This window comes from Triturus cristatus, chromosome 6, assembly GCF_964204655.1.
Source record: "Triturus cristatus chromosome 6, aTriCri1.1, whole genome shotgun sequence".
NCBI classification, from domain to species: Eukaryota; Metazoa; Chordata; class Amphibia; order Caudata; family Salamandridae; genus Triturus; species Triturus cristatus.
In genome coordinates this window covers 1,604,088,896-1,604,112,901 of record NC_140589.1, presented here as the reverse complement: position 1 = coordinate 1,604,112,901, position 24,006 = coordinate 1,604,088,896, and the positions used below count along the sequence as shown (strand labels likewise).

The 24,006-nt window shown below is 42.8% G+C and overlaps 1 protein-coding gene across 1 annotated transcript in view; it reads left to right on the top strand.

Annotated features, from left to right (window-relative positions):
* MSH2 (mutS homolog 2) overlaps positions 1-24,006 on the top strand; it is a 576,743-nt gene that overhangs the window by 493,109 nt on the left and 59,628 nt on the right. Inside the window, exon 15 of the mRNA XM_085612740.1 lies at positions 20,032-20,204. Coding sequence (XP_085468866.1) covers positions 20,032-20,204 — 173 coding nt within the window. The remainder of the gene's footprint in view (positions 1-20,031; positions 20,205-24,006) is intronic.

The following is a 24,006-nucleotide window of genomic DNA, read 5'->3' as shown; positions in this document are numbered from 1 at the left end:
GTGTGCATGCCTGTATCTTGATGCGTGCTCGCATATGACTATGACATTTGAGTAGGAGCAGTAGGTAACCCATTTCAATATTACTGTTCATGGGTGGGCATGCCAGTATAAACAAATAATGCCAAAGCCAATAGCCCGGCTATTTAAAGCTGCGACCTATTGGCTTGACCAGTGCTTGTTCTCTGCTCTGATCAGGCTATTTTCGTTTTTGATGTGTGCCCTGTGTATCCACCCTACTCCCACTGTCTTCCCAGAAGAAAAAACCTTGAGGCACAAAGCATTGAAAAGCAGTAAAATAAACTACACTAAACTCCCCTCCGATGTCCTTTTGGTGTGAAACAAATGAACAGAAACATTCCGGTTGTGCAGAGTGGCTCGCTCACTGGTAAAAGTTTGTGATATGGGTTTTTGTAGCATAAATGTGATTATGACAATGAACCATTCCTGAAAGAGGTCGTGATTATATTGGCTATTGATATTAACAAGCAAAAGTTATCCACATCTCCTAAAAAGAGGTTGAGTCATTTGTGAGGAATAGTTAATTATACTTATCTGCAAAGTCAACCAAGATGTGCTTTGTAGTGCCTCATAAATGGAAGAGATAGTCTAGTTGTACGCCTCCATGGGCTCCTTATTAGTAGACTAGAAACCACTGAGCAGTCTATAGCGTCTACTGAGTGCAAGACCATTCACATTGCCTGCTTGGATGCTGCAATGCCATCTTGAATGAGCTCTTAAAATAATTACCTGTAGGCTTCTGCTACGTTAGGGGCCTCTACAGAAACCACCTTCAACCTGGTGTTGGCATAGCTTAGTAAAAAGGTATACAGCATTGGAGGTCTTCAAAGCCTAGTTGTCAGAGGCAAAAATCTGCTTGCACAAAGAGTCAAGTCTTCTTTGATTACATATCTTGAGGGATCAAAGGAGCAGCACATGGCACATTCCTACATGAATTGAAGACCTCTAAACAATATACCTGCCCAGAGTTACGTGGGCCTAAAGCTGCAGGTCTGTATTTATGAGACGCTGAACTAGCTACAACAGGAGTCAACTGGCACTTAACCCAAGTATCCTTTAAATCATCCCAGGCTTCTCTCAGAAACACTTTGTTGGGATAGGAACCAAAACAGGAAATTTCATCTGTACTGTTTGAGCCGGAGTAATGGAAAGCGTCACACAGGAGCCGGCTGCGAAGGAGTTGAAACTGCAACAGAAGTCAGGAACAGAGTCAATGACTTTGAAAAGGAACTGGACAAAATTGGTGGATCCATAACCACCTTGGAGGGTTTAGAAAGCACACTATAGGGTGGAGGGATGAAAATAGCCAATAGTATTCTGGAAGGCTTGAATCAGATCCATAGAAGCACCTCTTGGTTGAAAACACACTTGAGATATCTCCTGTAGAGTTGTAATAGGCCCAGAAGAGGATAAAACATGACCTTCATTGTGTTTCTTGTGCAAGAACTGAAAGAGGAAAAATTGTACTTCCTCTTGTGCTCTTTGTAATGCTGATGAAGCCATCTGTGTGATCAAGTAAGAGAATTCTCTTTCATTTTTCGCCCTCTCTCAAAGGCCATTTGGCTTTGTCTCATAGACCTCCCACCAAGAACAAGAGTCAGTCGGAATGGGAGGAGTCCCATGCACTAAACAGAAAAACTAAGAGCTGAAGAGCATGGCGACGAGACCTCTTTAAAATTTAACATTGGTTAGGGCCCACACTAGGCTGATGATGCTGAAAGAATCCGCTACAAAGAACGCAATTTAGTGAGCTGTGCTGAATGCATAACGCCACATTATAATGGTCAAAAGTTGTAAACTGAACTACCATAATAGGTGTGTTCTGCAAAACCCGCCATAAGTGCTCGTGCACTGGTGGTCCTCAAGGACTTTAGGTTGCAACCAAGCCAAATAATCACCAAATGGAAAAGCACATAATTCAAAGCTTGCATATGTAAGACTTGACTGGAAGGCAGGGTCTGAAAATGGTTAGTGCCATAAATAAGGGGAAACATAGTGGCTCTACTGAAACCAGTTACATGAACCGTAGTCAATAATTACTATGTCAGTAATAAAGTAGAGTGAACTGGAGGAAAGAGATTATACTCATTTGTAAAGGGCACTAATGCCAGGAAAACCATAACAGAATTTAAACTGACTGAACCAATGTATGTAGGTGTAGGCATTTTTTAACAAAAAACTGGCACTGTTATCTATATTTGGATACTATTAAAATGGTAATAATAATAATGTATTTCTCATGCGTGATTACTTAAAATCATTGCATGTGATAGCAATTCATACAAAAGTAAATGAGAGTAAAAAACGTTTGATTAATATTAACTTATCTGATGAAAAGCCACTACTAGTTTTTCTAAAAACAAGTATATACTGTTAACACAGAAAACATAACTTAAACAGCCTCTCGAGCGTCTCAAAAATATCACTCCGCTGCCCTGTACCTCTTCTACATAACTCAAAAAAAGAGTACTGTAACAAGCCCAGCTATCATTACAACCATAGTAAACACACATAAGGGAAAATAATTGGCAAAATTAAACACACAATGGGTTAACACGATTAAGCCCTGACGGTTTTGTGACAAAACTGCAAAAGGTACCCAACATCTTGTCGCGATCTCAAGAAGCCAAGCTGGTGGGCGAGTCATTGTCACATGGATTGACCGGATTCCTGGGCTTCAAATGTCTCTGAGTTCGTTACCAAGACAACCATAAAGGGAATATGCAATACCAGTCCAAATATTCTTACACTCACCAACAGCCAGATCTCCATGTGTTTGTCTTTCTCGTGGCCGATGGGGGTGGAGGGCCAGGTATGGTGAAATATCTGCCCAAATTAGGGGGAGGCCCTGAAGTCAGCAGCACTAGGCAGCTCCACGTTTTTTATACCCATGAATTTAACCAATTGGGGTTCAGTAACAGCGAGTCTGCATGAATGGATTCCAAGGTTGTTAAACTGGCTACAAATGAGGGCCTTTCCTTCATTAGGAGAGGGCAAATGCAGACAATATGGATTACTGATTTGCAATGTCTGCAACTACTTCCTTTGCTCTTTCTCATCCACTTAGGGATGTTTTCCAATATTGGAAAGTCCCCTTGGGTCGGTGCCATGAACTTGTTCTCTGTTTGAATTGAAAAATTGCTTGATAAGTAGCTGTGGGGTTTTTGATCACCAGAGGAATTAATTACCATCCAAGAACGGGATCACCGGGCCAATGTGGTTTTACCTTCTAGCCCAGACAAGAGGTTTTGTTGTTTGTTAGTAAATGTTTTGAACACATGCTGTGAAACATGAAGTTTCCAGATTCCCCATGCTGACAGTGCATCCTCTCAGTAATGCCCTGAGCTGAATTATCTCTTGGGGTATTTAACTCTCTCCAGGCTATGTCATCTAGGCTACCAATGTCGGTGGATCTCACCTTGTGGCACAATTTGAGAATGGGCCCCAGCGATTGCTTCTCCAGGTCAAAATCAAGAAGCATCTGTGCCAGTGCGGCTGTTCTAAGTAACCTAAATACGGTTTTATACATTTTATTGAGCACCAGTAATATTTTGCTCCCGTAAGTGACTGTAGTGATCAATTTTGCTCTCATTACTTTGAGCAGAGGATCAAGGCTGAGGCCCCAGAGCAAATTTGTCATCTTTAAAAATGCTTACAAAAGGGCAAGGGCTGTTACTTTGAGTGCCTCCTTTTCCAGGTTGTAGGTGCCTCTTGTCTCCATTTAGACACCAAGATATTTATACTGTTGTTCATGTGTTATGATTTTGCTGCTGATTCCAGACTCGTTGATTTTTATACCAAATATTACAATTTTGATCTTGCACAGATTCATCTCCAAATTGTTTTGCACAGTATAATCATGTAGTTTATCATTTTTTTTTTTTTAACCCAATCTTTGTTTTGCTGAACATTTAGGCCCAGATCTCAGTACTGGGGTGAATGTATGACCTTGTTCTGCATTCTGTCCATCAATTGTTGTTTTTGCATTTGTCACCCTGAGTGGATCGGGTATGCCCAGATGTGGGTCCCGTGCTCTCCATGCCACTGGCGTCAAGCTATCCTGGCTGAAGAGGGCTGAAAGCCCAAAACCGGTTCTAGGATGCTTGTTTCCAGTCCAGGGAGGACCTGGCCTGGCAGTTCGGGCTGCACTGCTCCCATTGTGTGCAGGGTCAAGACTGATTTGCATATGGCTGGGTCCAAACTGGAATGGCATGGTGAGCAGAAAAATGATGGATTTTGGCCCAGATCCCACTACCGGGGTGAATGTATGACATTGTTCTGCATTCTGTTCATCAATTGTTCTTTTTGCTCTTATCTCTATTTAGACACCAAGATATTTATACTCTTGACCATGTGTTAAGATTTTGCTGCTGATTCCAAACTCGTTAATTTTTATTCCAAATTATTACAATTTTGGTCTTGCACAGATTCATCTCCAAATTGTTTTGCACAGTGTAATCATGTAGTTAATCAGTTTGCTTTTTTAACCCAATCTTTGTTTTGCTGAATAGTACTAGGTCATTGACATGAAGTAAATGTGATATCTGAAAGCTTCCTAGTTTAGTAGAGTGTGCATTGATGTGGTCTAGCACTTCTGACAAGTCAGCAATGTACAGATTGGATAAGGTAGGTGCCAACACAAAGCCCTGCTTCAGGCAGTTTGAAATAGTGATCTTTCTGGAGAAGTAGGTCCCATCACTCAACTTGCCTTTTATCCATATATTGATGCATAATAATCCAATTTTTCTCTAGAGGTTTGATGGGAGACCCTAGAGTTGCAGATTGGACTAAAGTTTTGCTCTGGAGACACAATCAAAGGTAGCCTTAAAATCAACAAAGAATATGTGCAGGCGGAAACAATCCCGGATTGATTTTTCCACTAAATGGGAGTTGGCCATCAGATTTATAGTCACAGTTTTTGTCTGAAACCGGATTGGTTACAAAAGACTGTTAAAATAGTAAGCCATAGTACTAAATCAACAGAAAAGTTTATAGCCCACAAAAAAGTTATAATCATGTAGTTGAAACAAAAGCAATAATAAAGTAATAGAAACAAACATTATAACTAGCACTAAGTGAACAATGTTAAAGCTAAGATATAGCAGTACTCCAGTAATGTTACAATGTGTGCAAGTCCTCCATAATATTGAGACTTTGGTTGATGGCGTTCATTTCCAGATCTATGTTACTTATTGCTTGTGCAGTAATCAGGATATCTTGCTGCCTTTGGTAGGTTCTGTTCAGTCTCAAACTGCACGGTCTGCAACTTTTAAACTCAGAAAGGTTGCTTTCTCATGGAGAACGAAAAAGATATAACTAGTAAAACAAGAAAGAAAAATCTAATTAATCTGTTCTCATGTGAGCGCTGGACCTGGCTACTAACCCTTACCCAGTGTGCTTGCACAAGCATCTAACATCATGAACGCGTGTTGGTTTCCTGGGTCCGAGCCTGCGTCTGGTATATTTCAAACATTCAGAATTGTAAAGGTGAAATGTGTTGCTTAGCTAGTAGAGTGATGCGTACCGACAGTTTCCAATGTGGAAGCCAGCATAGGTCCAACATTTGGTTAAAGGCATATATATTAGCACTATCCTACAAAAAACAACTACCAGAAGCATTTAAGAATACAAATAAATTCACGGATGGAATGCATGAATTAATCTAAGGCACTAGTAATTACTCAGGCCACATTATAGACCATAGTTTTTCGGTCCACCAAGCCACCTCGGACTACACTGTCATACGCAAATCAGCCTTAGGCCTGCTCTAATAAACACTGTCCAGCTTGACTGCTATTCAGGTCTTCTCTGAAGCACAGCACAAGCAGTCTAAGACTAGTTTTGTCTGAGTTGGGCCTCTTCAGTCAGGTGCGGCTTGGCTCAGTGGCTCAGTGAGCATGGAACTCATGTCAGTGCCTACCCATCACACTTAGGTGGTGGCACTGAAAAATACAAATAAATGACAGAAGAAATGCTTGAATTAATCACAGCCACTAGTAAGTACACTGAGCCGCATCCCATGCCATCCTTTTGGCCACCATGCAACCTCAGAATAGACCCAGGCATATGTAAATAAGCTTTGATTCTGCTCCTTTCTCTCACTGATGAGACCTAATCAGGTTGAAACTGATCTGAGGTTGCTTGTTTACCAACTGGAAGAGACCTGGCACAGCAGTTCCAGCTGGAGTCTTCACAATGAAGCAGGACCATTACTGCTTTGTATATGGTAGGTCACAGACTACAAAAGCATAGTTGGTGAAAACGATGGTCTGGAAGGCGACCTCAGTGATTGCCAGTGGCTGAGCTAACCTCAAGTATTCCTTTCACCACCTTCGTGTTTTTTTACCAAACACATTTAAGTCTTTAGTAAAGGCATCAATACAGGTCTCCCAGCCAAATCATGGGGCAAGCTACAAACAGAAGAAACCTTTGTCACTTGTCTCATCCTCGGAATACATCCCCATGCTTTAAAATTACTCCATTAGATGACCATCAAACAAAAGGTTGCCTTCAAAAGTCTGTCCTGGTACAGTATTACACAACCAGAGGTCTAAGGTCAGCCTCACTCACTAATCTCACACTGCTCCTGCTGCAGATGAAGTGGTTTAGGAGAAAACTCTGCACTATGAATGCTCAATCATCTAGAAGTCTCACATTGCATCTCTACAACAAACCCAACATCAGATCCTTTCAAAAGGCTCTGAAGACCCTAGCTCTTCATTCAAGCGTCCACTCCTGAAGGACTAATGCACCCAGCCTCCTTGCTTCACCCTTTGTGTGATATCTCTGGAGCTCTGCAGCTGTTCCTGTTGCTTTAACATGCTATAACATCAAATAATCAGTGTGTATGTTTTACACAGTGTGCTTCATCGTTCCTCCATCGAATCTCAAATCCTCTCTAATTCTGCAAGATAATATCAAAAATAAGAATCCTGCATCATAATGAAATATGGGCACAGACTTAAAGGTTTAACCATAAGTCTTGTGATGTGCAGGTCAATTATTGGAAATGCTTTTTGATAGGCAAAGATTATTTGGACAGAGATCAGACATGTCTCTCTAGCTTTTATACAAAGTCAGGTGATTGCACATGGCTTGAGCTTCGCATTTTCCTCCAGAAAGGAGTCTCCATAGTACAATCATGCTTTTCATAAGTTGGGATTATCTTGGAGCAAAAAAAAAATCCCTGACTGAACATTCAATTTTATAAGTGCCATTCTGTATACTTCCAAGATCTGTGCTTTTTCACCAAGGGAAAGGTTCCTCCCCGTAAGTGAGATGGTTTCCAGCATTGTAGTATACCCTCATCTAAGTGCCAAGGCAGTTCACCGCCTCATGCATCTTATACTTTCTGGAATCTTTTTCCTCACTTTTGCATGCGACTGCTACAGTGATGCCTATGGTAGCAGTGGCATTCGTGTTGTCACATTCTGAAGGAAATCTTTTCAATTCATCTTAATTTCCTCTGTATTTTGAAGGGTAGATCAAGCAAATACCGCTGTGTGCTTTCCTTTCAGGATCTGTCCACATTATGTCTCAGGTTTGATGGATACACCTTTCCAGTGGTGTGGTGCTCATCTCGACAGCTTGTGGATAATGCCTATTGGCCATCAACAGAGTCCTTGAACTTTGTTAGTATTTTGGATTTGAGAGCTATCAAGCTTGCTCTAAGAAACAAGTTTGGAATATTGATGTGTTGTCTGTCAGACACTGAATATGCAGTATTTTGTCTGAACAATCAGGGAGGCATTGGGTTCCATTCAGATATGGAAGGAACCTCTGGAACTGCACGACTTGATTATAGACAGGTTAACTCGTATAGCAGCAGTTCATATAATGGGGAATGAGAATCCTACAGTAGATTTTTTTTATATATTGTAAGATATCGGGTTATTGGTTGAGAGGGTGAAAGCCTCACTCAGGTAACAACCACAATCCTTGTCAGGGTGAACCACAAAAATCACTAAATTAACCTGTGCTTAACCCTCTGGTAGCTTGGCACAAAGCAATCAGGCTTAACTTGGAGGCAAAGTGTAAAATATTTATGCAGCACACAAACAGTAATAAAGTAAAAACACCACACAATAAAAATGCCAAACCAATTTAGAAGAATAGAGTAAATTTGAATAAATAAAATAACACCAGAAAACAAAATCCAATTAGTAGAACCGGAGATATGCAATTTCAAAGTATAACGGCTAAAAGCACAAAGTGCCACACGCAGTCAGTCATCTTGTCGTGCTGTACGGGGAAGAGTTCATGCCAATGTGCAGGAGCACTGTCCGGATACAAGAGACAAGGTAAATCCAGCAGAAAAAGTTGCCTTCTCAGAGTCTGGTGCAAAGAATTCCGTTCCTGGTGGAACAGGCCATGAGAAGCAGTTAGAGAGTCATGATGTTCGGCGCTGTAGCGCAAAGAGCGAGCCTGGTTTTACAGACCGTCATCGCTGTAAGACAGTTTCAATTGGGCCTCTCAGATGGACACTGCCGGAGCTTTGCATTGGCAGTCAACCTGGGCTGTCATTGCTGTGGCATGAAGTGCAGATCTCACGCTGTCAGTCGTCGCTGGCTGTTGTTGTAGTGCGAAGAGTCAGTTTCACTGGAGCTTCACATTGGCAGTCGTCATAGATGGCAGTGTCTCAGTACGAATGTGCCAGTTTGTGGTCACGAAGAGCACAAAACTTCAGGATTTCACCTTTTCTTGGAGAGGAGCACTCTCTTTGGTTAGTTTGTAAAAGAAAGAGTGCTGGTGCCCGAAGCTCTGCTTAGAAGCCTTCGGCCGAAGCAATTAAGTATCCGCTCAAAGCTGGTAGTCTTAAGCCACATCATGCTTCTTTAATCACCCACTACTGGACACTGCCTGCCCCTTTATCTCACTCTTGCCAGTCCCTGCTTTCTCCTTTTGTGATGGTTTTGCCGTCTTTCTCTTCCTCCGTCTTTCAAATCCGGGTGTTTTTCCCTTTCTTCTGCTCGGTAAATATTTGATGGGGAAAAATAAGTGGCGCTCCATAAAAAAAAAAGTGAAGTGACAGCAACAGGCTCAAATTAGGCTCTACGTATACTATTCCCACATCTGGTTCTGGAAAGTTCTTCCCTTCTCCTGTCAGTGCTCCAAGAATTCTGGGGTGACAAAAGACTAGTGTCAGGTTCCTTTGTGTGTGCAGGAGGCACAGCCCTTCATGTAAGTTTGGGTGGGCATAGCTTCTCCTCCAACCATCCTGGCAAGTTGGTCCATCCTGTCCACACCTGATCCCCTTGTGTACCAATGTCTGGAAGGAATACACAAACCCCAGTTGCATAGCCATTTACAGTCATGTGACCCAGGATACTGGCAGAAGACACAAACGGTTAAGACAAGAAAATTCAAAATTCTTAAATTGTAACTTAAAATCCAACGTTCCCATTAAAGACGATTTTAAATTACAATTCGAGCTTAAACTACATATTTGTTTCTGCTCTCAATCAAAAGTGATCATTCATAACATTTAATTAGGTAGCCCAGTGGTAATCAATGGGAGGAATGGGCCTTATAGCAATGAATAAGGACTTTAGGAGTTTTTTATTACCAGGACATTTAAAACTTAAGTACTCATGTCTTACATTTTAAATGCAGTTTACCCTGTCCTATGAGTCTTTAGGGCTTACCTGAGGGGTGAACTATAAGTATTCAAAAAGAAGGTTTAGACAAGGCAAAAGGTTTATTTTTCCAGGTTGAAATGCCAATATAAAACTGCACCGCAGGGTGCAGTGGAGTACTTGAGACATGTTTTTAAAAGGCTACTCTAGTGGGTGGCACAATGAGTGCTACAGGACCACTAGTAGCATTTAATTTACAGACCCTGGGTACATGTGGTGCCATTTACTAGGAACCTACACGTAAATTAAATGTATCAATCAGGTAAATACCATTTGATCATGTTTTAGGAAGAGAGCACAAGCACTCTACCACTGGATAGCAGAGAAAAGTCCTAATGCCAATAAAAACAGGTTCAGCAACTGAAGGCAAACATCTGGAGGAGATCCCGCAAAAAGGGCCAGATCCAACAGAATGATGTCACCCACCTACCATGAATGACCACTATTTCAGAATATAGTGGACAACCTGTTTCTTCTTTGGGGCACTCTGTCCATAGATCTTTTTGCCACCAGTGTGGTCAAGAAATGCAAACTGCTCTCTAGAGTTTCCAATAGAGGAGTCACAGAGGGACACTGAAATGTTGCTGAGGACATACCAACTTCATCATGCCTTTCCTACCTTTCCCTTGTTAGACCGTCAGCCTTAGGGTGGTCTCCCCCACCTCCCAACCTTTTGCCTTTCTCCTACATTCTTTTCTTACCTATTTTTTTCTGGCCTTAGGACTCTGAGCACTTTACCTCTGCTAACCAGTGCTAAAGTTCATTTGCTCTCTCCTCTTAACATGTTAATATTGACTCACATCCAATTGGCATATTTAATTTACTTAAACGTCCCTAGTATAGTGCACTTCATGTCAAAGGGCCTGTAAATGTAATTCTACCAGTGGGCCTGCAGCACTTATAGTGCCACCCACTTGGATACCCCTCTGAATATAGCTCTGGTCTGCCATTACAGAGCCTGTGTGCAAACTTTCCTTTTTAATACATATAATTCACGCTTAGGGGTAGGCCCTGGACATGCAAAGGGCAGGCTGCAATGTATTTATATGAAGCAGGGCTTGTACTTTTAAGTTTTAAGACTCCTGGTAGTGAAAAACTCTTACATTTGTTTTTCACTACTGCAAGGCCTACATGTTTTGTAGGATAACATTGGGATTACATTATTACATTCTATAAGTGAAATTTTCAAATGGAAAGTGTTGTACCTTAATTCCCTTAAATGCTTTCCCCTCTTAGCTGCTCAGCCAGTGTGAATGTGATGGATGCGTGGAATGTTGGAATGCCTGATGAGAGAGAGAGTGGAATGTTGGTGTGCCTGCTTGCGTGGGGAGAGTGACAGTTGGAGAGAGTGGGCTGCTCCTGGTGGGGCCATCATCTAGACTAATCTTATCTACTGAACTACCTTGTACCATCTGGTAACCAATTAATAAACCTACTTAAAATATACCTCAAGGCTACGTCTGGAATTTACTACTATTTATCCTTTTCTACATTGGCGACGATCTGGAAGAAACCCTGCGTGACAAGACTACTGAAGGTGAAGAAATGTACATTTATCCAGGATTTTATTGGTACATGAAACTACGTAAAGCAAAGCAACTTTAAAAAGAAAGCAAGGAAAAGAACGCCCTCGCAGGTCCCACCAGTGTCCTTCACCATCTGGACAGCCTACCCAGGGCGCTTCACATTCCTTTTTTATATTTCAGAAGGAACGGATTTATTCTTCAATGGAATATAGATACAGCGTTAGTAAATATATGCTTAAAACTGGCTAACTTTCAATATCCTGCCTACCGAACCGTGAACTCTTAAAAAAAAAATAAAACGGAAAAATGTTTCACGATCCTTAAACTACTGGCTTCAGCAGAGTCTAACAGTGTGTACAAACATTTGGAGATGCTCTCATGTGCAACTCTTAGAGGCTGTTACGGCAAGCTGCATTATCTTTTGGTGTGTAGAGAGTACTGTCCACTCTGAAGTTTGTTGTCAGTCATATATTATTGGAGGACATCGTTCATCTTTGTAGAGCGACAATTATCACCATGGATGTGGATTTGGCATTGAATAGCTTATCTATAGTGTTTGGAAGCGAGTGCTCTCTGACAGACATGACAAGCTCTATCTACCATCACCTGCTTATATTTTTCAACTGACATTTTGGCATTCAGATTGGACAGGTGTCGTGTGTCTTGAGTCAAGGGCAAGTAAGGAAACATACCTAGGACATGGGTGAGTTTTTGTCCGTGTTAGTTTTCAAACTTTGAGCCTTATTGGGGGTGTGAGCCGTTGGCAATGCGCGTTGCTGTTTGCCATATTGTTGCGCGTGGATTCCTCAGCGCGCTCGAGCTCACCTGCATTCCCTCGTGAAGTGTCTCAGCTTCCATGCCTGTCGGAGTTGCTCCTTGACGCATGTGTGCACGGACGCACTGTGAGCCATCCGGCACTGCGTCATGAAGCGTGCCGCCATATTGCGCTTCCACCAGAGCCATGCACCCTAGTCACGGTGTCTTCTGCTGTTCATTTAGCGGTGCTCCTTCTGCCAACCACGTTTGGTTTTTTTTGGAGGACAATAAAGTTTTGTTTTTCCGTAAAATAACACCAGGACATTGTATCCTGCTAACCCTTCAAATGCTTGTATGCTCAGATGTTCGGTGGGAATCGAGTAGCGCGGATTAATGAACAGTCGCACTGGTGAAAAAAAAAAAAAACAACCTTTTGAACTGAACTAATCTAAACATTTTTCAATAAGGAAACAGAGAGCCAACCATTGAAGCATACACAGTAATACAAACGCTGAATGTTTCCAGTCTGGATGATTTGGTACAATTGCAGAGAAGTACCTTTAAAAGTGGAACTACGGTGACAACTTTATTTGTTTTAGTTTATTGTGTTTCAATGGACATTGTTTCTTGACATGTGTTTTGCACTGTGGTTACTTTATAAGTTTTATGCTTTCTTTATGTTAGTTATTTCACATTGTTAGTGACATCGCACAGTAGTGAGTTTTTCACTCTTCATAATATTTATATTATGGTTGCGGTTGATACTTCATAGAGAGTTACGCTTTGCCTTATTTGTTTTTCCTGATGTGGATACTTTCGGGGTATCTGGCATTTTCTTTAGGGTATTTGTTGTTTAGGAGCTGGTCTTCTTACACTAGTTTCATTCTTCGGTGGGGGTGGTGCGCACACCCTTCACACTGATTTCACCCTACACAGTCTTTGGTGCCAAGCAGTAGTGGTACGCTTGCATTACCCTTTAGATTGTTATCTATCAGTGATTACTTGCGCAGTGGGCTGTGTACCCATCTTTGGTGAAAAATGCGCAATGGGCAGTATACCCACATTTTCTTTAGTAATAAGTAACGGGCAGTGTACTCCTTTTTAGTTAAGTTAAAACGTGTAGTGGGCAGTGTACCCATCTTTAACTAAAATGCGCAATGGGCAGTGTACCCATCTTTGTTTGTAATGCGCAATGGGCATGTACCCACTCTTTAGTTTGTTATACTCAGAGGTGCTTTAATGTTTTAGTACATGAGGCGTGCAAAAGAGGATGAGTGTATAGGTATTTACATCTCTCGGGGCTCTTATTTAATGTATTAGTATATTAGGTGTGTTAAACATCTCCCGGGGTTCTTCACTCTCCTAGTCCTGCACTATTTCCTCCATGGTGCTGTGTGTAGAAATGTAGTTGGGGTGTCAGACCTTTTGGGTTTTTATTTTCCCCAGCTGTCAGTTACGCTACTGCTTTGCACTTCTTTTTACCCACTTTATTTGGTCTGCCTTCTCTAATCTCTGTTATTATCTACTTATATTCTGTTTTTCACTTTAATCACACTTGAATGTTTTACATGCAAGGTTCCAACCTGTTCTATTGTTTTTCCCAAGGGAAGGGGAAGTGCTATTTCTATGTTTTGAACTTGAATCCTTGCTAACTACCACTCTTCTTTCATTCTTGTTGCTTTTGTGCTATTTACTCATCCCTTACTTCTATCTCACTGCATTTTCATATTTATTCTTCTTATTTATTGTGTGAGATGTTACATGCATACTTATCCTTATTTTTGCTGCAATGTCGCAATTATTGTTGTTTATTGTTGCCAAGGGAAGGGGATATGTTGTACCTTAATGTTGTACCTTAATTCCCTTAAGTGCATTCCCCTCTTAGCTGCTCAGCCAGTGTGAATGTGATGGATGCGTGGAATGTTGGAATGCCTGATGAGAGAGAGAGTGGAATGTTGGTGTGCCTGCTTGCGTGGGGAGAGTGACAGTTGGAGAGAGTGGGCTGAGTAGCAACCATGCTGCTCCTGGTGGGGCCATCATCTAGACTAATCTTATCTACTGAACTACCTTGTACCATCTGGTAACCAATTAATAAACCTACTTAAAATATACCTCAAGGCTACGTCTGGAATTTACTACTATTTATCCTTTTCTACAGAAAGATATCACTGATTCACGTTTGATGTCTCTGGAATCCTAGTTTAAAATCCTAATTTATGGTGAAGATGGATTTTGAAGTACAGTTCTGAAAATGCCACTTTTGTAAAGTTGGCGTTTTCTTGCCTTAGCTATTTGGTGCCTGCAGCCTGTCTCTGGTCACATGACTTGATATAGTATCAGTTGGACTTAGTTTATTCCTCCTAGACAGCCACACACAGTGGGTATTCCTCCTAGACAGCCACACACAGTGGGAACTTAGGTGTGACTGAGTGGGCCATCACTGGCAGGATGAGGAGGAGCTGGTCCCAGTCTCCCTTACACCTGAATTGGCTGTGCCCTGCCCCACACAAAGGACTGCATACCCCCTGTTGTTAGTCTGGAGCCAGGGCAGAGAAGGTAGTGCATTTGTGCTCTTTAAAGGCATACCTCTGGAAGGATCTCCCCACTTCAAAGGCACAACTGTGTATAAAAGAAAGAACTCAGACACCACCACTTCAGTACACTTCTGAACCTGTGGATACTCTGCCAGGAAGAAGGACTACTGTCCTACAGAAGGACTGTCCCTTTGCTGGACTGCACTCTGCTGGACTCCTCCTTCTGCTAGACTGACCTGCTGCCTACTGTCTTTTGCTTGGGTGAGAAGGACTGGACCTGCATCTCTTGAACCCAGAGCAACTCAAAGGGCTAGTTGGCTGGCCTCCTGATCTGAAGTCTCCGGACATAACAGGCATTCAACCTCTTTACCCTGCACCTAGATTCTGCAATCTCTGAGTCTGCCCTGCCAAGGTGTGCCACCCCAGTCCTGGAACCTTGGTAGTGGGCCTAAGGTGCTTGCCAGCGGGACCACCACATCGTCTCTACTGAGCAACGCATCCCCGAGCTGAACCGACGCATCTCCTCGGCTGAGCGGTACATGCTAAAGCAGAGCCAACGCATCGGCGCTGATGCGTGGGTTGGACCCATCGCAAAGACCCACATCGCCCACCACAGTCCTTGGAATCAGTGCATCGGTGTGGCGCATCAAGAGCCCAGGTCCCCGCTTCTCTTGTCGACCGCAACATCAACGCCAGACTGCATCGCAGCCTCGCAACCGACCCATTGTCAGCTGCGCTCCCCATCCCCGATGCTGGACTTCTCATCAAGAGCCCCATAGAGGGGATCCCCGATGATGTCGCAGTAGGACCTCGCACTGCAGCCTCATCACATCTCAGAACTGATGCATCGCTTTGACTGCGCAGCGCATATTTTACATGGATCCATGCAATGCTCCGCAACCAGAATTTAGGATACTCTGTTTAGCGGGCATAAGCGGGTCCCTGTAGCAGGCCCGTCCTCCATCACGGTCGGCATGAACTTGTAACTTTGTCCCGGTCTAGCGCGTCCAGATATCCCTATTAGCGCTTTGTGCCTTTTGGCTATATTTTCTCTACAAACTTTAAAATTCAATATCTCCAGTTCTACTAATTGGATTTATGTAATTTTGGTATTTTTATATATCGATTAAAACGTACTATATTCTTCCAAATCTGTTATGGGCACTTTTTGTGGTGTGTTTTCACTTTTTTACTGTTTGAAGTGGTGCACAAATACTTTACACATTGCTTCTAAGTTAATCCTGACTGCTCTGTGCTAGTTACCAAGGGGGTGCGCACAGTTTAATTTGGGGTCCTGTCAAGGACTGTGGTTACTGCATGACAAGGGCTTACACCCCAGTCAACCAACAACCCAATTTCTTACATCCCTTGATTAAGAAAGTGGTCCACAAAATCCGTCTTCACAATGCTAATGCCATGTTTACTACACGTAACAAGGTCCGGTGGATGTTGCACTTAAACATTATTCATCACAGTTATGCACCACCACATCATCCCCCCTTAAAGGATAATGTACCTTCAGATAAAAGGCCTTTTATTCTATCCCAAGTTGATAAATCTAAGTTTCAAGGCTTGGAACTTGAGAGACTAGCCTTTAGAAGTATGTTCTTCTAGTGGAATTAAAAAATGTTGCTGATACCTAGGTGTCCTTACACCAAGGAAACCTTTACTTGCAGATGTATAGTTTTTCCGAAATGATGCCTTGGTCAATCATTTGTGCCTCTTGGCATATGGTTCATATGGTGCAATTTTCATCATTTCTGGCTGTAAAAATGAACCTAGTTTTGTTACTCTTTAGGTTTATTTTGCAACAATTTCTCACTCAATGTATTCACGTGATGAAAGTTCTTCATTTACTGTACATTGTTTCTTGTTTTCTACTGGAATTCTAACTGGTGACCTGCATATTATGGCTTTTGCCAGGGCACGCTTTCAACTAAGCCATACAGTTGGCATTGTTTTGAATTGTTATAATAGCATTATTGGCATTGCCACTGTGTATATTTGTAAGTTGTAAATATGGATAAGCTGAATGCCAGAGACCTTCTCAGACTGAGCATCAGAGGGTCTTTTCAAACTGAGTGTTTCCTCCTTTTCAATATGGTGCCTCAATGCCTCATCAGACCAAGGAGGGATTCGTTTAGGCAGACCCCGCTATTTGACAGTATAGTTGAAAGTATCCCCATAGTAAATGCTGTTTTGAACACCTTTGTCTTACCACATGAAAAATGAATTTGAATGTACAGATGTATAGGTATTGCTTTATTAAACTAAGTCATCTATTGTGCATTTGTAACTGAAATTAAATGGTCACTTTATCAGATTTCCATATGTCACTTTTTAAGCCTTACCTAAAGACAGCTGTCTCTTCTGCTGGACTTCGTTACCATAACAACAATCCTACATACATTCAGACATCTCAAAACATAGAGTACAGGGAAGATAGTGATTTGTTCAGCTGTGGGATTTGTTATGACTTGCTATTGGTTTGGTGGCTGACTTTAAAGCCATGGAAGGCTACAAGGCTTTGCCATTATTTTTCAGTTTTGAGATAGGGCAGGGCTTTAAGTTGTCTGCTATGCGTACCAGTTCTCCATATCCTTTGCTTCCGTTTGCTTTCTCTGTAGCCCTCCATTAAGAATGTGGCCTTTTGCCACTTGTCCTTTTGGCTTTGCCAATGCTTGTTAACTTACTTCCCAAAGCTTGCCAAAGCCATAATATTCTCTGGTCCTCTTGGAGTGATATATTTTTAGACTTCCAAGATCGCCATCATGTTACATCTTTACGGGATGTGACAGCTATCTTTCTTGGCAGTCCAGTCGCTTTTTCGAAGCTAATACTTCAAGCTGTCAAGCATTAGTAAAATGAATCTAAACACGTTTGTGTTAGAACTGGGGGTCTGTAGTTGGCAGAGGTAGGTATCTTTTGACCAAGTAGGGGCACTTGCTTCTAGTCAGGGTAAGGGGGCTACACTTCTAAAATAACCCCTGCTCACCCCCTTGGTAGCTTGGCAAGAGCAGGCAAGCTTATCTCAGAGGCAGTGTGTAAAGCATTTGTGAACACATACAGTAATACAGTGCAAACTTTACAAATGGTCACTACACCAGTTTAGAAAAATCAGTAATATTTATCTAGACTTAACACAAGACCAAACAACAAAAATCCACAATACACTATTCATAAATATGACTTTAAGATGGTAAAAATAGCTTAGTTCAGTGTAGATGGTAAATGCGACACTTTAGTCTCAAAGAACCTTGCATTCGTCACGTAATACAAAAAAAAGGGTCGCAGGGAAGGTGATTCTTTACTACAGCACTGGAGAGGAGGTGATGCGTCGGTTTCTTACTGCGTTCCGGTTACAATGCGAAAAGATGGCGCCTCGATGCAATGCCACGATCCGGTGTGATGCGACAAAATGGCGTCTTTGATGCGATACAACAACGTGGATACGATGCGTGCACGCCCGACGGCTGTGCGGCGTACTCGGTAGACTCTTGAGCCGCGACAGGCCCTGCGACACGCTTCGCCGGTGATACGACGGCAACCTCTGTGGCAGCGACACGCATCGTCGGTGATGCGACGGGGACACGCTTCTTCTGCGATGCAGCGGCAACTTCTGCAGCGGCGACAGGCTTCTTCCTCTTGCGTCGCACTTCCAGCTCCGAGCGACACCCTGTCTCCAGAGGGCCCAAAACAACAGCAGGCACCTCACTGCAGGTAGAATTCCCAGCAAGAAAATTCAGGGGGAGCTGGTGGTGAAGTCTTTGTGTCCCTGAGACTTCAGAACAGGAGGCAAGCTCCACTTCAAGCCCTTAGAGATCGTCCTCAAGATAGTAAAAGTTCACACAAAGTTCCTTTTCTCCTTTCCTTGGCAATAAAGTAACCACTGCAGGCCAACCCCAAACAGCAAACAGCTCAGGGGCAGTAATCTTCCTTCAGCTTCTCCGGTTCTTCTCCTTGGCCAAGGGTTCATCTTGATTCCCAGGAGTGACCTAAAGTTCTTGGGTCTGGACCCCAATATTTATACTGCAAAATATTTTGTTCTCTGAAGGCAGAGAGTGTCTGTGCCCAGCCAAAACCAGTTCTGTCATCCCTGGTGCACCTTCCTGGCAGGAGGTGGAAACAGCATTGTTGAAAGCAGACCTGGCCCAGGTAGCTGAAAGGAAATCTCTTCCTCCTACTTTCTATTCTATGAAGGCTCAGGCAAGCGAAAGGAAATCTCCTCCCCCTACTCTCTATTCAATGCAGGTCCTATTCAGCCCAGCCCTGGCCTATCAGACTGCTGGAGCCCTGTCACTCACAAACCAGACATGGAATACACAAACCTAGCAGCGGCATGCTGGATGGTTAGGCAAGAAAATACCTACTTTCTAAAAGTGATATTTTCAAACACAGAACGTAAAAATCACCCACACTAAAAGATGTATTTTAACATTCTGAGTTCAGGCATACTGAACTTTATTTTCCTATCTTCTTCCTAGGGTCAGTTAGGATTATAAGATGTTATAATCAAACTGCCCATTCTGGCCTATGGGAACAGATAGCCTTGCAATAATGAAAAACGAAATTAGCTGTAATTCACTATCATGACATGCCACACACATCAGGGCATATCCTACCTTTCACATACAATGCACCCTGCCCTTGGGCCTACCTTAGGGGTGACTGACATGTAGAAAAGGGAAGGTTTAGGGACTGGCAAGTGGGTGCACGTGCCAGGTCAACATGGCAGTCCCAGACTTCACGCAGGCTCTGCAATGGCAGGCCTGAGCCATATTTTACAAGCTGCTTCTGTGGGTGGCACAATCAGTGCTGCAAGCCGACCAGCAGCATTTGATTTACAGGCCCTGGGCACTCATGGTGCACTGTTCTAGGATCTGACAAGTAAATCAAATAAGCCAATCATGGAGTCACTAATCCATTACAACAAATTACAATAGGGAGCATTTGCACTTTGGCACTGAAAAGCAGTGGCAAAGTGCCCAAAGCATCTAGACCAGCAAAAACATAGCAAAAACACAGGAGGCAACAGCAAAAAAATGGAAGGGAGACCCACGCCAATGGTGCCAGGTCTGACAGTTTGCTTTACCAATGCTTGTTATTATTTTTTTAAATGCACTACTTAATGTGAGTGGCCTTCATGAAGTTAACTAGACTGGTCAGTCATTGCATACAGATTTTAATGTACGGGTGGATACGATGTTCTGTATTAAACCAAATCACGTTTCTTTTTTGTTTAGTCTTTTTTTGTAATTATAATTAAGATGTCACTTTATCGAATTCCCAGATTCAACGTTTTTAAATTGTTTTTTGTTTCCTGCTTAGTTTGGGGAATGTGTGAATTTAGCCCCGCTTTTTAATGCATTATCTGCTCATATACACTAAACATCTGCTGCTTTATTGTTGAGTGCTATACTAAAATAGCTTTTAAATAAAGGGGCAGATATTGGCTATGCAGTGGCTTCCTAATATTAATTATCTCAGAACTTTGAGAGCTGATTAATGTGCACTTGCCTTTGATCTCTTTAATTTGATAGACTAACATGTTGGTTTTTGTAGGTGCCTGTGACCAGAGCTTCGGAATCCATGTAGCCGAGTTGGTAAATTTTCCAAAGCATGTTATTGAAAATGCGAAACAAAAAGCTTTAGAATTGGAGGAGTTTCAAAATGTTGGAAAGACAGAAGAGGTTGAAAAAGAGCCAGCCATCAAGAAACGCTACCAAGAAAAAGAGGTTTGTCCACTTACTCTTTCATTTTGTCATACTGACGTCAATATATAAGGAATATGATCCAAGCATTCTAACAAATGGTCTCCTGTATATCCAATGTGTTACAGACCATCCAGTATGCTGTCATGTAAGAGCAAAGTTTTGTGATTCCTTACCTGAAAGTAAACGCCACTGGAAACTTTCAACCTGATCATTAAAGTAATTGGCTCATCGGTGTGAATTATTTTTCACGGAAACTCATTAAAAGATCATCAAACGGTTTTGCCTCCAGAGGAAACAAGCAATGGCAAAACCAGTAGGTCTCTCCTTTGAGCCCTATTGACTTTGCCTTTGGATTTTGGCCACATTGAACAGCAGAGACAATAGGTGACAAACATTGGCCAAGGTTTCGCCTATGCAATATCTATTGGCTTTGTCAATGCCAGATGGGTTGACAGTAAGAGACAGAGGTCAGGGATGAGACACAGAGGGAATCTGGGGATAAGAGGCAGAGATTTGGGGACCAGACGTGAGGGGGGCAGGGAGTAAGAGGGAGAGGATAAGAGACAGAGAAGTGGAGTAGGGAGCAAGATACAGGGGTACCGAGCAAGAGGCAGATGTAGGGAGCAAGAGACGGAAGGGCAGGAAACGGAAGAAGATGGTAGGTGCATGCTAAGAGCCAGGGCGCAAAAGAGCAGGATATGAAGCATGAGAGAGAGAGAGAGAGAGAGAGAGAGACCAAAGGACAAGAGGCAGAGGGGTGAGGTAGAGTGCAAGAGACAGAAGGGTACGGGGCTGGAGTGGGAGGGACATAAATCAAAAGACCGCAGTGTTTGGAACTTGAGACAGAGGGGAAGGAGCAGGAGGCAGAGGGATGCGAGGATAAGAGACCGGGTGTTAGGGGAAGAGAAGAAGTCGAGATTAAGAGACGGGGTAGAGAGCAAGAGACAGGGTAGAGAGCAAGAGACGGGGTAGAGAGCAAGAGACGGGGTAGAGAGCAAGAGACTGGGTAGAGAGCAAGAGACAGAGGGGTAAGGATGGGTGGACTGAGGATTGTTGATAAAGAGACAGTGTGATGGGGAACAGTAGAAAGACAGTGAGGCAAGGGCTGATGTCAGGAACGCTCGTCAGAGGAGTAGGAAGGAAGACGGGGAGGCAGGAAGAGACAGGGATGTCTTTGTAGCAACAACTGGCGGCTACAGATTAGATATGTAGAGTGCGGATTAAGGGACATGTATGTGAGCACAAGACAGGAAGGAAGATGCCGAGCATTAGAGAGAGAGTTATCGGGGGTAGAGAGATGCAAATACAATGCAGCAAGTTCCCATGACACACTGGCTGAGGCTTCATCACCCAGCCCAGCCAGTTGTGGGAGTGGGGAGGTGCAGGAGAGGGGCAAGAAATAGAGTGCAGCACTGTGAGCCAGAGACATACACAGCTGACCTGTCAAAGAGACAGCAGCTTTGAGGCAGCAGTAGGATCAACTAGTCTTGTATACCAAGAAAGACAACAAACCGCCTAATGTTAATCGTTTTCAAGGGCGGTCTCCTGGGATGTAGAGTTGCGAGGCCACATTGAAGAGTGTGCGCTACATAGAAGACTGTCACATAGCGTAATGTGCCAGATTTAGAGGTTTTTGGATAGGCGCCGTTGATCAGGTTTTTAAAATTCTCATGTACATTTACAGCCTAGAAGCTTGTTCTGAAATGGTCAGCCGACACCCTGGGCTGAGACAAAAGCATTATATGGCACTATGTAAGCCCCTTTTAAGATATATTAAATATAGTAGACTTCACAAGCACAGCGCAAGCACTGTGCAGCTGAAACCTAAAAAAGCAAGAACTTTTGGTTTGTCAGTGCTTGTTTTAAAAGGAATCAATAACTGCATTAATAATTGCTCATTGTAGATCATACCCTCCTTTAAAGATCAGCCAACGACCCTTTACCATTGATGTCTAGTATTAAACTAAGTGAAACACGCGCACTAATTCCTTCTTTGGGTGCAAAAATGACATTTAGCTTATGTGGCAATATAGCAAAAGCCAGTATAACAATTTGCCATGCTATGTCTCCTACAAAGAGCATGCAATGATGTATTTGAGGTTTGAGTAGAAAGCTCCATGTACATTATTACCCATCTTCATTTGATATGTTGTTACGTTCTGTGACTAGCAAGGTATACTGCGGTCCGTCTGAAATAACTAGTACAGCTGACAACTCCATTTTAAAAACCCAATAAAAGAATTTGCAGCGTTCCTACCCATAAAAATAGGTACTTTTTCCTCTCAAATAGGATAGGAACTGTCCTTGGAATTTCCCACACTCCAGAGGAATCCATCAGGGATCTTAAAGGATGCTTGTTGTCCTCAAATTGTACCACAGGTGACTAGACTGAAACTCTAACTATTTAACAAACACCAATACATACGGTAATTACTGGATATGCAAACATTCAGTAAAGCAGCGTGTCTCTATATTTAACACAATCACTGACTATTCTGTGTTTACATGGACTTTTCTGAAAACAAAACATTGTTTCTTCCGGAGACTGATAAAAAGAACAGTAGCTTCAGTTAAACAGTGCCCAAATATTGTTAATAAAAGATGAGAGCAGCAGATGGAAATGTGTTGCATAACATGCAGGCACTCATGTGTTTTTTTTGTTGCCAATCATAGTTGGATTAGTAACTAAAATAAAACGTACAAAGCATTTTTTTTTTTAATTTAGAGCTAGGTTGGGTGGTTGTAATGGAAGCAACGTGGAGCTAAGCCATAGTAACGCGGGGTAGGGCAGGAGAGGCATTAGCAAAGTGAAACCAGCATAGGTAAGGGCAGGCGGGCCGGCAGAGCCGCACAGGGTGATACGAGGTGTGGGAGGAGGGGAACACTAAGCAACATGGAGTAGCACATGTGGGACAGGGAGGGGTGCACTTAGGGGACAGGAAGATAAGTACAAGACCGTGAGAGTTTGAAAAGAAAGGCACTCTCATGAAGGTTTCACAAAAGGAAAAAGTAGTGCTTTAAAAGCAAGCAGTGGAAGCAGCAGTGCCAGTCAAAGTGACTTTAAAGAGGCAATGCTCCATGGGAGGGACAAACACTAACGTGGCAAACTGCGGCACAAATAAAAAGCAGGCAAATGAGTGACATGGAAAGCCAATAAATGGTAAACAACGGGTGGGATGCAAGCCCCTCTATGTACTTCTAAGCCACAATATGCCTCATAATAGACAGTGTACGCGATGTCTAGCAGGCTTAACCTTAAACGGACGGCGCCGGCAATCAATATTTGGATTCGACCTGATACCAAATTAAATATTATATCCTCCTGTTCCAACCACCACATCCTGTCCTCTCCTCCTTTCATCCCCTCACCCCCCAACGCAGTCTATTTTGTCAAGAATCCATAACAAATTAATAGGAGTATAAAGGTGCTGTAGAGCATGGGCTAACCCTCCTCTGACACATAACTTTACACATACTATACAGCCCAACTTGATTGGATCAATCTAAGAACCCTCCCATCGACCTTGGTCGGAAAAGAATCCTTTTGCTTTGAAGAACTCTCACCCACCAGGGATGCCCCTTGATGGCATGCTTAATCATGGAGTTCCTTCTTGTTGTGGAACGGGGCTTGCTACAGCCTGCGAGATGCACAGGAGGACTTTGTTGGAAAAGGTAGTGAGTGGGGATAGGGTTACTCTTTAAAAATGCCTGCCTAGTAGCACTGACCTTTAATCTGAGCTCCAGCCGGTATAATTAAAAGTGGGGAAAGTTAGAAAGTCACAATCATACTGACACAATTCTCACCTCTCCCAAAATGGTGACG